General features: G+C 39.3%; 1 protein-coding gene across 6 annotated transcripts in view; it reads right to left on the bottom strand.

Annotated features, from left to right (window-relative positions):
• LOC117412419 (glutamate receptor 3) overlaps nucleotides 1-17,943 on the bottom strand; it is an 82,331-nt gene that overhangs the window by 41,296 nt on the left and 23,092 nt on the right. For all 6 annotated transcript variants that reach the window (XR_004545927.3, XR_004545926.3, XM_034020832.3 and 3 more), the window contains exons 3-4: nucleotides 17,445-17,684; nucleotides 926-1,113 (exon numbers count right to left, since the gene is read on the bottom strand). Coding sequence is in view for 4 of the 6 variants with exons in the window: in XM_034020832.3 (XP_033876723.3) it covers nucleotides 926-1,113; nucleotides 17,445-17,684 (428 nt within the window). In the remaining 2 variants the exon portion in view is untranslated. The remainder of the gene's footprint in view (nucleotides 1-925; nucleotides 1,114-17,444; nucleotides 17,685-17,943) is intronic.

Below are 17,943 nucleotides of genomic sequence, written 5' to 3'. Positions count from 1 at the left end.
ATAATAACTAACATTTCGTACCAAATACTTTCCTAACATACCTACGAACCTAGAAGCCTTAAAATATCCAAGTGGTTCAGTGGTTCAACATGACTAGGTATCCCATGCCATACCCTCACCACTCTGTGTGTGAAGAAGAATCTCCTTCCCTCTGTCCTAAATCTATCTCCACTTAATTAAACTGTGTCCTCTGGTCCTGGTTTCTGTGCTGCGCTTAAAGTATTGATTCAGGTTATCTATGTCAACTCCTTTTAAGATTTTAAAGATTTTAAAAGGAATTTACCAGGATTATATTAAGTCAGGGAACTGAGATCACTGGAATTGAATTAAATACAATTAATTAACACTGAAAATCATTTTGTGTTTAACAGTCAGCTACAGCTTAAATTAAATTCTCGAAAAACAACTTAAAATAGAACTCATCGTGTAATATTGTTCAGTGGAATGAACCAATATACAGTGTCTAAACTAACACAAACTAACACGGTCCAATTAATTAAGTAATGACCTTCTACTGTAAGCAACAGCACAAAACTGCTTTGCATTAATGGCTCTCATTAAAAAGGAACGGCATTCACATTTCTAGTTTCCAAGATAAGAAAGAAGCTTCGATTCAAGAACAAGGAGAAGGCAGCTGCAGTGTTCTCCTCATCTTCCCACAGCTTTGCTGCAAACACATTAATAAAACATTGCTAATCCATTCATCTTAATTTTATCCTCCAAGGATGCTGTTTTGCATTTTATTTTAATGACAGTGCTGTACTCTAAGTAAAACAAGGTTATGCTACATTTAAAAGCGATTAAAGTTGCAGTGTATTTCAACTGACTGTTATCTGTTTATCTTGCACCCCCGAGCGTAGCCGAAAGCTACAAACAATCAAACAAAAAAAACTAACAAGCAAGTTAACAGCTTGGAAAAGCGTACCTGCTCCAGGATGGCATTTATCCTCTCGACCTCACAGTCTATTAAGTAGTGTTTCTCTTGCCGCCTGTCCATTTCTTCAATGATGCGTCTGAATTCCTGTGGATCGCTTATACTCCCCACTGACCGCGCGGTCACCTGCCAGTTGTTTGCCACAGCTGACTCCATGATTGCTTGTAGAATGGAGAATCCTGGAAACAAAAATGACAGCTCTTAACCTCTGCCTTGGTAACATATGGCAGTAGGGTTGCCTGGAGAATGCCTGGAATTCAGCAGGCTGGACAGCAGGAGATCCTGGTCTTCAGTGGATAACAAGAGGCCGGTTTTTAAAAACTTGTAATCTGGATAACAGTGATCTGGATAACAGTATTTTGTGATTGAGATTACTTTTTTTTTTTTTAAAAATTGCATTTCATAATCGTAATTATTTGTAATATGGATAAACGTAATCCAGAAAAAAATGGATCAAAATGATCCAGATAAAAGTAATCTCGATCACAAAATATAGGATAACAAAATCCGGATCACTTTTATCCAGATTACACATTTTGAAAAACCGGCCCCTGGGCTTTAAAATATCTTACCATTATCAAAAATTATAACTGGTCCCCACTTACAATCTAGCATGTTTAAACTGGTGACTTTCTGCTTCCTGTGCTTCAGGTCACTCCTATAGTGTGGCCTCGACCATGGAAGTGAGAGTCACTTGCAGCACAGGAAGTAATAAGAAACCAGTTCACTTCAACCTGTACAATCTATAGAGGTGAACTTGATCTTCAGATCTTCGGCAGTGTGATTTATTTTAAAGCCTTGGTTGTTATCACTTGTATTTTTGCATGCCACTGAAGTTTGCTTTAACCCTTAATCACTCAGCATTGACCTTATTTTCCCCTTTTAAAAGATTGCATGACACTACAGGAGCAAATGCAATGATCTATAGCAGGGGTCGGCAAAATTCATTTTTTTTATTAAATTCCTTTGCAGGACTGCTCCAACCCAGACCTTCGTTATTTCATTGATCTCCAGCACTACCTTGATGAAGGCACTATCCAGAACAGAAGAGCCAAGGTTAACTCTCTGAACTATAGGAAAACGCTTATCACAAAACCATTGTGTCTGTGACGATGAAAACAAAACCGCGCCCCTTGCCAGCAAACACACTGATGTTAACTTAAGTGACAGATAGAAGTTATTTTCTTCTTTTAAACTAGAACCAATTCAGCTGTACCATTTTTTATTGTTAACTGGCTGCCTTATCTATATGTGCATGTGTTTATGAACTGCATTGCTCTGAGTCAGATACAATTTTTCCTTTCCAATTAAACAGATTTGTGTGGCTCACAGCAGAGCAAAAACAACGTGTTATTCATGCATTGTGGGTAGAATAGTCCAAGTGCTTGTCAAACCAAGAGAGAGCCATGTTCATAATATTGCATTCGATTACATCTAACATCTCCAGCACCACACTTTCACCTCCCAGAGGGATTGCAGAATCCTTCTTTTTAAGAGCAGCGTCGACGGAAAAAAGCTATTTTGTGAAAAATAAATCATGTTTTTTACAGTTGCAACACAGAGAAAGAGGTTTTATGCATTATAAATGACATTCGGAGGCTGGCAAGACAAAGTGGTCCCAGCATATCTACTTGCATGCCTTCAAAAGCATTTAGAGAGGCAAGGAGAACACCCCCGACACCTGCGCTCTACATTATAAGATAAGATAGCACATTATGTATACTGTTCATACTGTACATTAATATATACTCAAGGCTGACCTCTTTAGTAATGTGGTCCATGCAAATAGGAATCCGTGAAACCAGCTGTGTATATTTTAAAACCGATTCCAAACTTTGGTGCAATGCAGAAACTTTACAAGAGATTGAAAGAAAGTACATTTATTAGAGTTTAATACTTCCATGATGATCTTGGAGAAGAGCTTGCAGAGTTTGGTAACCCCCCCCCCCCCCCCCCCCGCATCATATCCCTCATACATTCCATATTCTAATGATCTAAACATCGACAGTGTTCATCCTGCAGCTGTTTGACCCCAGGTGTGATAAACTATTGTTACGCAATGTTATTGCATGTTTCCAAGAATTCCATCCTGACCTCAACGTTCCCTATTTTAATTGTAATCGATTTTCTCCCTGCTTTCCCATTCCAGAGGACTGCCTCTGGAATTAGTAAGATAACGGTTAATACAGACCCAACTGAAATACCTCATGACGCAACCAAAAGACATGCAATTACTGTTAATCAAGCTTTTTCTTTCATTTGTATGAAGCATGAGGGCTGGATTTCTGCTCAGCTTCGCTGAGTCAATCCGCAGCAGTGCAGTGCTCTCCACAGATATGAAAAATTGCTGATACAAAAAATGATAGATATTTCTCCTTGCACAGAAACAGTCACTGGGGATTATGCTAATGCGCTCGGCAGTCTGAATGAAGCCCTGCTACAGTGAGACCTTACTAAAGCACAAACGCATTCACGACCCAGTTTATACTAAACAGCTCTGACTCGACTACGCAGTCCAGTTCTTATCTGCACACTGCTTACATGGCTGGGGCCATTCAAAATAAAACACTTGCTTGATTTCGACACAAATGAGTTTTCCAGGCTCATTCAAGGGCACCCTTCAACATCTTTGACATTTTGCCTGTTTCATTCTCACGTTGTCTGCGGTGTGCTTGTACTATTCTCTCTGACCCACATGGGTTTCACTACTCCTCCCTCTCCATGTACCCCTGTCTCCTCTACAGGGCTACAGCAGAGTATCTGAGCTCTTTAAATGACTGTCAACTTTCAAATAGAAACAGACTGGGATATTAGGGGAGGCCAGAGACCGTTTTGATTTGAGTATGATCATTTTGATCATTATCTAAAGCTATTGAACACCACTAATGCTAGGAAAAGTTTACTGGAGGGAGGTTTGCCAAGCTCTGTTGAAACATCACATTCAGGTTTTAGTTTATGTTTCTCTAGAAGCTGATGCCAGTGGATAATATCTGTACCTATACCATAGAAATCAACTGTTCAAGGAAATCACAAACAGTCAAACAGCGTGAGAAAAAAGAAATCAATCCACAGGGACTGTGAGATCAAAACCGACTTGAACTTTGACTTTAAAGGGCCTGTAATCAATCCAGCTGGTTTGTTGACCAAAATAAAAATGGTTCCTCGCTTGCACTGTTTGCTGCATGTTTGTATTTTCCACAGAGGCTTTTTATAAACTAAAAGTCAAAGGACTCTCCCTGTCATGTGACCTTCCAGCGTGAGTGGAGCAATCAATGCAGTTCTGGTGATTGAAATCAATCCTTTTCCCAACCCCCGACAATACTATTGAGGAAGAACCACATTGATTCCACAATGTCTGCTCATCAGTACAGACTGGGTATTCAAATCAATCGTGTTCCTAGTGTAAGCTGCACTTTGTGCCAGACAACAGATTTTTTACTCTGAAGTAATTAATGCCCTTCCTTAATTGCATCATGCATAATGTACATACTGCTTCGATCTTAAAAAAAAAACACACACACAAAAAACCTTATACTATCTAGATAATTGTTAAGGCTTCTTTTGTGCTTGAAGTCATACATATGCTTAGACAGTACTTACTCTACATGCAAATAATGCTGCTCAAAATCAACAGCAAAATGAGAAAACCTTGCTGCAGGCTAAATGTTGTTTACCTTGCACTGGTCTCTGCCAGTAATGTGTATGCAGCACTGTTTTATTTAAATATACATGGACAGGACATGCTGTGTCCTGGAGAGAAATCTAAAATTCTATGTGCTTGTAAATCTTATATTGTTGTATATAATTACCAATATGAAATAATCTGTTGATCATCAACAATTTCACATTTGTGTTTACACTTGTGATCTTGTAAATAATTTGCCAATTAAACACTCGACAGTTCCTCGCCAATTTAGATTAAATCTGTATTAATAACAATATACAGCAAGACATGAATATGCATCTGAAATTCAGGAACTCGCCTTAGCTGTCAGTTTTCATTTTAAACCACACAGACACAGTGCAGAACCTCTCTGAACACAGACACAGGCTGCTGAGGGTACATTCTGAATTTCTGCATGTACAACAGCTGGATGTTTTTTGATGCTGTTTTATGAATAAGGCAAAGATGGTTAAGCTGTATATTTGTCCTTTGTACCTTATCTGAGACTGCTCATTGACACAAAATAAGACTATAGAATTACTTGATGCCTTTCCGATAGCGGTTAAATTTACTGCAATCCACGGACCACACATTATTGGAGAGATTTCGAACTAAAAAATGCACTCAACACAATAATCGTCCCCAGAAATGCACTACAGAAAAATCGCGTAGTAACGATAGTGGTCCTTAAAGGGATATAGATACTGTTTAAGGTCATAGCCATGAATTTAAATGAAGTCTAGCCAAGACATCTACTGTACTTAAAAACAGCTTACTAAAATGATTGTGCAGTATGAGTCATTTAAAATGCATGTCATGCATATGAATCTTCAGCTAATACCTAAATGACCCAACTTCTTTGCAAGTGCAAATCTGAGGAGACTGGGAGTCTAATGCTGTCTGCGAGGAGCACACTAGACTGGAGCTGGCATATGCCATCACCAAAAGGTGTGCCTTACATTGGGTACTACCAACAGTGTGGCCCCAGTGCTTTTCTGCATAAAGCAAATTAGCTGAGACCTTTAATGGGATGAGTTAGAGACATGGCAAATGAAAGTGGCTGTGCTCACAACACAGAATGGTGGGTTAATGGCATGTCTTTTTAAAAAGCTCAAAACCAGGGGGCAGGGGACATGGATAGCCCGCAGTCCGATTTATTGACAAGGAAGAATTGCACTTCCATGTGTGCTGATCATCTCTGACATTGGTTTAGCTGCTTTGGGCTATGGAGTGTTCACACAATACCTCTGCACTAAAGATCACACTGCTATAAAAAGAGAAACAACTGTTAAGGCACCCATGGTAAACTACCGTTCATTAAAATGGATTTTTGTGATGACAATGAATATGAAGCAGAAAATGGTGGTAGAAAAAAGCTGCAATGCATGAACTTCTTTTTAGCATTATGAGAACAGCAAATGGCTTTGCTAACTGTGCTTACTGGAAATTCAAGTACACTGAACTTCAGCTCCATGCATCTAAAATGGCTCTGGAAAGGACTGATGCAAATCCCACATCATGATCACTTTTTACAGCTTCCTTCTTAAATGGTTATCCTGATAGTTCTGATCATTTGCATTTAAATGTAGCTATTACACTGAGGGATTAAACAGATGTAATTGAATAATGTGTCTACATTTAATCAAAACTTCAGAGGAGTAGCATGTACCTGTATCCCTTGATGGGTTTATCAAATGTAACACAAATGTTAAGCATTTGTAGGATCCTCATTCAAAATATGAACCCTTCTGCACTGATCGTGTCTGTCTGACTGTCTGCCTATCTGTCTGACTCTGTCTGCCTGCCTGCCTGCCTGCCTGTCTGTCTGTCACACTCTGGTTAACATTTTGACCAACCTTCTCTGAACTTTTATTAGAGGCTCCTATCCTTCTATAGATCTCCCGGCTTGCATTCGGTTAAAACCTGATGATTTTACATGTTGTTTCTAGACAAAAAGCACCACACAATTTGAGATGATTTGGCACATTTTGGGAAGTCACGGCTCAGCCCAAGGAAAGGAATGTATTATTTCCTTGTTCTATTGCAAACTTCAATAGACTACCCAGAGGCTGTTATTTTTTGTAACACATTAGCATGTCCTGAACATGACCTGTGATACAGTGTGGGTCTTTTTGCGGTGGTGTATAATTTAATGGAGTCTATCCTATAATGGATTGAATAGCACCATTAAACAAATAAACATAGCAGGTCTAATGAAAGGCTCAAAGAAAGTCATCCCAAGCTGCTTCTCTGACGCTCTCTGATCCAGTTATAAGAGACCGGTGCTGCAGTCTTGGTTTTGGCATGTTTGCTGTGCATCTGTATTCAATGCCTTTAAATCCAGAGGGATACTGACTTTGTTTTTAAAGCTTGAGAACTGCAAAAGCACGTACAGTGCACAGGGCATTTTAATTAATCCTAAACGTCGGGCATTTAAGCTTTCTGGAATTAACTGGAGCAGTTGTATATCTTATCTAGGGTCTTATACAAGTAATACTCAGAGGATGAAGATAATTAGGAGCCGTCTGTTTTGAACACCCCTGCCATTACCAAACAGTGGAACATAACAAAACTCAAAATATAATTTAGATGAACAATTTCAACGTTGTTATAACAAACATGCAAACAAGTGCAATTAAGTCCCTTCTGGTACCGCAGGTCCAGTATCTACTTGTAAAACCCCCACTTCTGTCAATTCGTTATTGGTTCCATGAAATCTGAAGCATGATGTCTGGGCTCAGCCACCGTTACGCAGTGCACACCTCATCCTAAGAACACCTGCTATTCTGTGTCAACAGCATTGTGTTCTCCGATAGGGTGGTCTTCATTGATGCCATTACTGTGACTGATAGCAAAGCTGCAATGGGTGTACCTTTCCATTATCTGATGAAAAGGTTACTGACAGTGATATAGCAGCCTGCAACAATTATCAATAGAGTGCCTTTTGGTGGCATCCAGACCCATCCTGTAATATAAATGGCCAAACCAAGGAAGACATAAAGATTTTACAATAGTCCTGCAGTATTTCGGGCAGTGGTAATTTCTAAAAGGTACTTATTGACTTGACTAAACTAGATCTTCGCAAACAATGCCCCCAAGTCAAGCAAAGTCTAGACAGAACATGCTATTCCTCTCTGGGACAGCTTTACTGCTGACCCTATTTTTGTTCCTTTGTTTGCTTGTATCTGCACAGTTTCTTTCAGTCATTTTATACACAGATAGATGTTTTTGCATCGACAGGATGATAAAAAGAAGCTAAACAATGGGTTTCTGGTAACTTCAAACTGAAGGACTGAAAGGTCTGGCCTTGTTTTCATGTACATTAGTATTGAAGTAGGTTATTGAACCATGAAACCTGAAGTAGCCTTGGGGTGCATGCAAAATGATCAAAGCTTCTGCTGGTACTAGGAATGTTACCAGCTCAAACCATACAAGAGAAACGGAGTTCAAGAGCTGTGTGCGAATTGACAGAGTTTCTGTTTGTTTGCTGATTTAGCATTCAGGATATCAAGGAAATCCCCATATCTGATCTGTTGTTAGCTCACTTCAGAATCGTAAAGTCAATTTGAAGCTATGAGGGATCATGATGTTTGTGAGATTTTTTCAGTCGCTGAAGGTATTGACCCCACAGTGCAGACTAAGCTAGGTAAGTATGTATCAAGCCTATATAAATGGAATGTTAATCCTTGATCGTGTTCTTTTCAATAAGATGATAAATCGGAAGACAGCGAGCACCTTCTATTCCCTTAATCCAAGCTAGAAAGGTTTAGTAAAGTGAATGTCCGGTTGAAAATGGTTTTAGAAACTAACACGTGAATCTTAAAAATATGTTATGTACTGCATAATCCGCCAGCAAATGCAGCGCAGACACAGAGAAAGCCCCACCTACTGCTCCTTTGTTGCATGCATCTTTTAGTGTACCCCTTGATATAGAGTTTGCATTCAATTAACATTATCTTGCTGCTCAAACATTGATACAGCTTTACATTGCTCAGAGGTAATAGATGTCAAATCAAACAGGTAGGACATTTCTGTTGATGCTGTAAAGAAAACTGCACATATTTATTACAACCAACAATAAAAATACACTACAAGAGAAAAACATTTTACAATTATATTTTGCTCCCTACATACTTTTCCTCTAAATTGTGGTTTCCCCATAGACAAAAAAAATGATTCCGCTTATTAAATTAATCACACATTTCACAACATCTGCTAAGGTACTTGAGCCAATCAACAAAATGCCTTTTATGTATCCGGTTGCATTCAGGTCAGTTTGTCTTGCATGCAGGTGTACAAGAAAGATTGCTGCTGGCTACAATTTCATGTTTGAAGCTGGATCTTGGTAGGTGGTGCTTTGTCCTAATGCCAGGATCCTTTTGCTGCTTTGCCCAGCAAGACTGACTGTGAAGCAATGCAGCATTCTTGAGAGCCACGCTGTAACGGTAAGTGACAAAGAGACAGGTAAAAACCACGGATCTGACAATGCTGTGGCACTACAATGGCAGTAGTATTAGTAATTCTGTACTGACAGGCACAAGAGCACCTACAAGTGCATGAGTCATTGGTAAAACGGTGCTGCATACTTTGACGTACACTATTCATTGCAGTATGATGCTGCCTTATCAGTACTTGTGTGCCACAGTATCAGGACCACAGTGAGATATCCCTTTCCAAACCCATTGTGTTTCCATTTTTGGTAACGCTGTGGTCTGATAACGGTTCTGCCTTGTATTTTCTTCAGGGTAATGCAATGACATTGCAGTTATAGAATTGTTCAAAACTTTTCTGTCATATAACAAAGTTCCTGCAGCATGGATTGGATTGTAAAGAGGTGCATTGGCATGATATATACTGTAAAATGATGCTGCTCTTGTCAGGATGGTAGACTTAAGTATATTGGGGCCATGCTGCCACGGCTGATAGATAAAGAAAACACTGGTGTTTACTGATTCAGTGATTCTTCATGCTGCAGATGCATGGATTTATCAACACCCATTGGCTTTGTTCACTATAGTATCATGCTGAGGTGTTCTTCTTGATCATGTCCAAACTGATTTATTGGCTTTTCCAAGAATACTTGAGTTTATATGATTGGGGAAAAGGGGATTGTAAAACACACCGGCATAGGGATAGGTTATTCAGGTTAAAAAACACACAAGTATGATTGATGTGTCATTCTGTGGTAAAATGGTTAACAGTGTGCAGGTGCAGGTGATCAATAAACAGACAGACAATTATAATCCAGGTGCAATGTTGTTTAATGACTTGTAATTCCAGTGCCTGACGGCAAAACAAACAGTAAACAATAAATGATGCTAAGTAATACAGCGGCGTGTGTTACTTTATTTATAATCCCCGGGTTTGTCCCGAAATAATAATCCTGTTCTTTATGCACCCACACAAAACACGAAACACATACACAAGTCAGTTAGTAAGTGAATTAGTGCTCGTGGTGCAATACAGTTCTCCGTGATACAAGTGCAGGGATGTTGTCCGGTTTGGTGCTGGGCTTTGGCGACAGCTCCGGATCGTGTTAGCCACCTTATCACAATAAACAAACAGTTTTCAGACACGACAGTACAAACAAACGAAACACTCACGTTTTCACCAGTCTCCTTTTAGGTTTGTTCTAACCATTTACAAAGGAACAGATCACCTCACTTCATCCCCTTTATATACCGTCAACCATGACCCCTTGGTTAACGAGCGCACCCGCTCCTCCAATCTGCGGATGCCACACCGTTTACCTTCTGGGTCAATGATTTAGTGTACCGTAGCTCAGTCCCCTTTCTAGATGGCCGACTTCCGCCTAACCCTGGGAATGAACTGTCGTGCCATCTAGTCCACGGTACTCTGTTCCCTTTACTCAGCACCCTCACAGGTCAGGAAGGAGATCTAACAACAAGAATCATTCGATCTCTGTCACACATTCTTATTGATGGTAGGATGCTTCTAGGTAGAAAAACAAAAGCCGGTAACAAGATCTCTCCCATGCACTTCACTGAGTTTCCTACACATTCATAATCCCTCTTACATAACAGTCATCAAACACGTGGCAAACCATTCATGCAAGTATTATTGTGTTATGCAAAGAAAGAATGACAAACGTCAACCATTCCTTCACCTTCGTTCAAAGCGTTAAATTTAGCTTCACAAACTTCGCAAGGCAAATAGATTCAACTTCTTTTTTTCTTGTGTAATACATTTTCCGGGGATTAGATTCCCTTTAGAATCGGTGGGGGCATTGATTCTTATAGACAACTACTCTACTGTAGGTGCTCTGGAAGCTGCTCTATGTTAAAAAATAAGGCTCCTTCAAACCAACTGTGTGACAAGAATGCCAATGAGTCAATTCAGCTGGTGCCAACTTCTGCTGCAAGGGCCAATGATTGCTGATTAGGGTTCCCAACGCAGGGCATTCTTGCTTTGCTTTTAGTAAACGAGTCAGTTTCCAGTAGAGACGAGATTCCCATACATTAGGCACTAAGGGTTACACACCTCAGTTCTTTCCAATAAGACAGAAAGTGTTTCAGGCAGGCCTACAGTGATACCTCAGCTTGCACACGACAGGCTTGTGATGTTACAATGCCCAGGCTTTGCTGGTGCTTTGCCATTAAAACATAACAGTTTTGTAGCAAGATACTTTCCCCCTTGATTGAATCAGCAAAAGCAGCTCAATGTTTCATTAAAATCCAATTGAGAAATCGCAGCTCTTCTTCAGATCGGTAGCAGACTGTATTCTTGAAATGTGTCCAAACTTTATTACAGCTTTACTACAGCAGTTAAACCCCACCTGCCCATCATTCCTATCAATACCAGCACCTCAGACACTCAGCCATTTCCATCTGGGTTCTTTGTTGTCTTTGTTTCTTAACAGATTCATCTATTAGACCTTTTCACTCAAATGTACACAGTCTAAAACTTGCAGAATGTGTTTTATTGTAGCAGTAAAAAAACAGCTTTAAATAAGACTATAACCACACCACTAGTGAGTCCAAATATTTTTTATTATACTGTACTTTTCATTATGTATCTGGATATACCGCCTCCTAATTAACAGCTGTTTGACTTTACACCGCCACTACAAATAATTAATACAATCAGTAACAAGACCTTTCAGGATTTTATTATATTGCATTGATTTATTTAAAAATCAATACAATGAACAAACAGTCCTTTCAACATTGTTTCCCTGGTTTCCTGACTCGTTGTTGATGCAGCATAACACCAGTGTACTCCCTGGTTTCCTGACTTGTTTTTGATGCAGTATAATACCAGTGTGTTCAATACCAGTGTATTCCCAGGCAAGCCCATTGGAAACCCTGTGGGTTTGGAGCCATTAGCACACTACATTCCTGATATGAAGTCTTGTTATTATGTTTGGGGATGAAGAAACAATACATGTTATTTTAAAGCCCATACTAACTGAGTGCATCATTGAAATTGCTAATATTTCACTCACCCATTATAATTTACAGTACCAGAGAGTGTTTCAGCACAAGCATTGGCCCACCCTGGGGATCTACAGAAAGATTTTCAAAGACTTTTTGTGATTTTAAAGTCTTTCAAACCTTGATCAATGACATTTTTATAATGAATGTTTTGAGGCATCATAATAACCAGTAGTAATTAACTGAATATTCTCTCCCAGGGTTATTAAAAGAGACTGCTGTAGAAAAAAGAAAACGCAAAAGCGCCCATCGTTATCTTTTCAGAACAAGAGCTAATTTCCATTTCAAAATGCCTGAATGGTGACCTGAATGTTGGATATGATACGACAGAAAGAGTCAAATCACTTTGGCAGAAAGAGTCAAATCACTTTGGCAGAATTATACTGTAGCCACCATTCTTCACAACACGAATCGACACAAAGGTCTGTTCATTGAGTTTCTCTTAATTGCTCAAGTTATAATTTCTGCTCCCCCCTCCCCCCCAGCAAAACAGTTAACAGAAGCAATGCATTGTAGGTAAATATCATTAGGAAACTTGATAGCTGATAGCTCCCCCAATAAGGATTGCCATAAAGCAAACATGCTTGAGGAATACTGAAGGACTGCACCACTAGAAAAAGTGCCATTGAAACACTGTTTAGCTGTTTGTTTGCTGTTAGCCTGGGAAAATAACAGGAGCCAAGAAAAGCCAGCATTTCGAGTTCAGAAGGTGGCATCAGGAGAGTGAAGGGTTAACAGGTTGTTGAAGAGTTCAATCTAACGCACAGCACGAATATAAAATGATAAGGTACAGACTACGGGAAAAACATAAACAAAAAATAATATGCACCCAGCTGTAGCACATGTTAGCTTGAGCTACCACTTACAATAGCTGCTTTTCAAAAGGGGAAAGTGCTGTAGGCTCTTTTTGAGCAAGGTAGAGCATTGCCACTGAATCAACCCTCTGATTGGGCTTTTGGCAGCGGAGGAGAAAGGTTCTTAAGTGTGGTCAGCTAATTAGCCAATTCAAAATCAACTTGGCCCTCTGCCTTGTGTTCCTGTTGTGCTGGCCAATTCCATGGATACTATTCATTATTTTTAAAGCTGAAAGGAATTGCAGATAAACAATGCTGTTATTGTAAATTGAGGGAGCAGGTCTTTTGAAGTGGAAGCACCCTTTAATTAGGGAAAAAATAGACCAAGTGGGCTTCACTCTGTAACCTCAGCTAGACTATTCTGCAGACAGTAAGTCTAACACAGAACTTGGAAGTTAATACACATTAGACAGTACCCAACACTTATTCTTATTAGGGCTGCGTGCCGATTAATCAACTAATGAATTGATCGGAGATTCATTTTTTCACAATTTAATCGAGCAGAATTTTATTTTATTTTTTTCACGTTATAAAATGTCACATATCCTCCCTGACTGTTTACCCGCCCTGATCAAAGTTTCATCAACGTCAGTCATGTAGACAGCGCCAATGCAAAAGGCTACAGCAAGTGTGTTTACAATTTCTTTTAAAAAAGAGAGATGTCTCTGGAAAGAGGGCATTATGCCTGGGATGATTCAAAATAAACCCCTTTTGGATTCTGCTCTTACAGAATATTTGATGCCAGTGTATTCCTCCACAGAAACTCTAGCAGAACCATTAGCAGAACACAGCAGTGCCAGCCATTGCAACACAATGGATTTTGAACAAATGTCCTGTAGCACACTGCTACTCATACTACAGAGTACTATCATGGATTAGCAGCATGTATTAGTTCATACATCTGTGATACTGTTCATATGCCAATATATGAAAAGGTTACCCGCCGCGGTAATATTCTGCCAGCTGCCCTGGGGTTTGCATTGCTTTACTCAAAGGACCATCTTACCTTCGAACTCGGGCATGCACTGGCACTAAGTCAATGAGAAAATACATTCAGCCAATGCATACAGCACCCCCTGCAATGGAAAAATGAATCTAACTTGATGAAAGTGTCTGGAATACCAAAGAAGGTGCGTGCATTAGGGAGGCCTCTGCAATGGAATAGCCCTGCCATCACCCTCTTCCTGCCACTCTTGTAATGAGCCTGTGTTCCAATGCAGAGCCAACCTACTGAGGCGTTTAGCACCATATCATTAATCAGATTTTACTGCGGGCAGGACACCAGAAAGACAACCAACAGTGTTAAGCTCATTGATTTCATACCAAACCAAACAGAAGTGTTGGCACCCAACCTACTTTCTGTATATGTAGTATTAAAACAGTATGGGAACATCTTCTTTTTGTGTGTAGATAAAGCCTGCAGTTTTCAGGACTGATATTAGCAGTAATTACGAAATGTCATTCTGCCAATCCTTGCACATTGCATTGACAAAAAGACCAAATACTCCAATGAGGTCAAATGCAGCACTTCTTTAGCAAGGCTAAATAAAATGAATCCAAGAGAATCTCACTTCATCGTTTTCAGTGCAAACATATGCAAAGTATGTCACCCACAAGACAATGCAAGTAATGTTTAACACAGTCAATTGTATTGCTTCAGTTCTACACTGCTGTCACACCATACCTGACATGTTCACAAAACAATTCTCACAAACACACGCTTGCTTTTATATACAAACAATGTTCACAGCCCCGAGCTCAATATCAGTATCATGGAAACTGCAAACAATCACTGCCAGTCCCAGCTTCAGCTTTATTGGGTAATGCAATGTCACACTCTGAAATGGATGCTGGCCTCTGCTTTCACCCAGCAAATCATTCTGCTCTTGCTGTTCACAGCTCGCCCTCACGAATGTCAGGTGAAAGCAAGCAGCCTTGAGTTTCCAATAGCCAGTCAGTGTCTACAGGTTCTGAAAGGTACACCATATACTGAAAATCAATCAATGCATGTATGTATGTACAGCTATGGCTTCATGAAGTCGAATGAAACCTGCTGAATAATATTGCGTTAGCATATTGAATTACATACCGCTTTGTAGTTTTCCCTATTCTTAACGACAAACTGACCAAAAATTGAAAAATCTAACATGAAATCCTGTACTACTATTATGGCTTCCGGTACTTTTGCAGTATTATTTTGTAGTGGTGATTTTAATCTACCTTCCTGGCAGCATTCAAGCTTTGAGATCAGCATGCAGTGTTTTGTGAGATCATCAGAAAATGTGACAGCTTAGGTGTCACTCGTTTTCATTGGTATCGCAAACATAAAGATAGCCCTGTACCTTGCCTGAGTCCCGCAAGCAGTCATTCACAAATCCATTATCAACCAGGCTCTCGAGATGGCTTTGTGAAGACCCATCACAATCGCTTAGGCACAGTCTGGTGAGCAGACCACTGTTTCAGGTACTGCCAACCACATTTAGCAACTGTCAATGGAGGTCATTTATTTTAACTTCCTTTGAGAATTACAAACTTCTTTACAGTATATGTGAAGTGTCTACAGATTATATATACAGGGTGATTAGAAAGTTTACTACATCAACACACCATATCGTTGATGTGATAAACTTACTTTCTAATCACCCTGTGTGTGTGTGTGTGTATGTGTATATATATATATATATATATATATATATATATATATATATATATATATATATATATACACACAAAGACTGTTTGAACGTATGGAAGATTAAGATGAAGTGGATTTGTATGCAGATGATGAGGTATTTTTATATTAGCAATTGATCGCTGTCCTATAATAGTTCAATTTTACACTACATTAAAATATAATTCCTTGGTAGCATGCCTTCTTTGACTTCTTTATTTATTTATTTATTTATTTATTTATTTATTTATTTATGTATGTATGTATTTGTACAATACCAGGCAGCAGACTATCCCCACAACATAGTTTGCAGTTGCAACGGTAATTATTTTTGAGAAAAGCTTTAGTTAAATATCACAAATCCAGCAAATAGCAGAAAGCTTTTGCCAAAAAAAAAAGAGAAAATCCTGCTAATGGCAAATCACAGTTTACTTTGGAGCAGCAGTCACAGCTACAGTCAGTGTGAAAATCCGTTCATCAGTTTCGGGCAACTGCCTATAAAATGTCATCATCATTGTTGGGCAAGTGGATCAAGTTCTGCCTCAGTAATAAAGATTTAAACTGATTTCAGTTTACCAAATACCAGCAATGACTTCCTGTCCACTCCATCTCCATATTTGGCTGTTGCAACAATTTTGCTCAGGATCCAGTCCAGTTGTTTCATTCAGTCTCAATCACGTTTCAATTTGCCAGCACTAGTGCTGCACTGACGCCCTGCATTTTAGTATAAATAATTAGATAATAATAAATGCGATATTAGGGTCATTTAAAAAGAAAATTGGGACCCTTTTGAACTGATCGTGTCCGCCTGTCTCTCTGTCACACATGATAACTGCCTAGATTTTGCACAAATCGTCAGCAATTTTTTATCATACACTCCTTTCCTCCTCTAGACATTTCGAAATGTAATTGGCTATAATACCATGAACTCTTAAATGTATGCAGTAATGTTTTTTAACCTTCTGGGTATTGTGCAATTAAACATAATTACAAAGAACCTCTGAATGTGGGTGCACTGGTAGTTTGCTTGTCTGTATTTCATTTGGCATGGTGCAAAGGATTTGAGAGTGTTTCTGTTATGTCTGCTGATCGTGTTCAATTCTCTCTGGTGTCATGAAAGTGATCAGAGAGGCTCCACTAAGCTATGGCTTCTGATCAAGATGCCTCCTCAATAAATCCAAGTGTTGTCAGGCATGAAAATGGCAAGGGGTTTGATGCAGCACAGCAAGAACTTCTGATATATATGTATATTAGTTCATCTTCGCCAAGCTAATAAAACTGCTATTTCATTTGTACATATCAGGAACAGATAACAGTTCCAGAAGAACTCAGTTATGCATGTGTGATGACATCCCAAATCAGATTTACGTAAACGCACAGCAATAAAAGAAATGAGGGAAACTGCTGATGTGCATCTCAGTGAAGTGGGTTCTTGAGATCATGCGTCAATTCTGCAACGGATTGCTTTATTTAAAACAAAACCCAAATAAAGCTTACTGACCTTTAGGAACTGCAAAGCAATGTGCTTTACTCATATGTGCATAATATATACAAAAATACAAACTGGATTTTATAAACAGGCTTCATTCAACAGTGATTATACTGTGAAAATTAAAGTACTAAAAACTGTCTTCTTTTGTATAATGCAATAGCCTGAGTCCAAAAAGAGATCATGATCTATTTCTGGTATCAGGAATCACGAAGAAAGCCAGAGCAACAGGGAAGCAGGACAATCATGGCACTCTTACTTGAGCCTCCCATTTTAAATAAACTCCTTCTCCAATGTATCTGTCCTCTTGGAGATTTAAACAAGACTGGGAAGGTAAACTGAAATGCAAACTGAATCAGGGGCAGGTTATGTACCTACCTCTTTCTGTGTCATAAAGGTACACAAACTTCTCCCATTTGTAGTGGGCGAGGAGACTCAAGATGGCCCCTTTCAACGCTGGCCTCATCTGGATGACAAACTGAACATCGGCGCCTGTCGGGTAACTGGGCGTGACGAAGGAAGTATGGAGGGCCCCACAGAACGAGGTGAGCGTGTTCATTGACTTCTTGTCGTAAAAGCCAAAGATGGCGTAAACTCCTCGTGAGAACTGTGAGCAGACTGGAACGAGAGAGAGAGAAAGAACACACATCAGAGAGATAATTGGAAAATGCAAAACAAAAATAGAGAGAGGACACACATTAAAAGGAATAGACCAAGAAGTTAATGACTCGGACCCATTTTTACATGCATAGTTTGTTCTAGTTATTCTGTGATTATAACCCACCTCCTTTTTTTATAGAGGTGCATTCAAGTCCATTGAGTTTCAATGGATTTGCGATTGTGCGTCTATTTTAAAATCGAGTGCCATATAGCTGTC

Source organism: Acipenser ruthenus, chromosome 16 (genome assembly GCF_902713425.1).
Source record: "Acipenser ruthenus chromosome 16, fAciRut3.2 maternal haplotype, whole genome shotgun sequence".
NCBI classification, from domain to species: domain Eukaryota; kingdom Metazoa; phylum Chordata; class Actinopteri; order Acipenseriformes; family Acipenseridae; genus Acipenser; species Acipenser ruthenus.
This window is presented reverse-complemented; position numbering and strand designations above follow the sequence as displayed.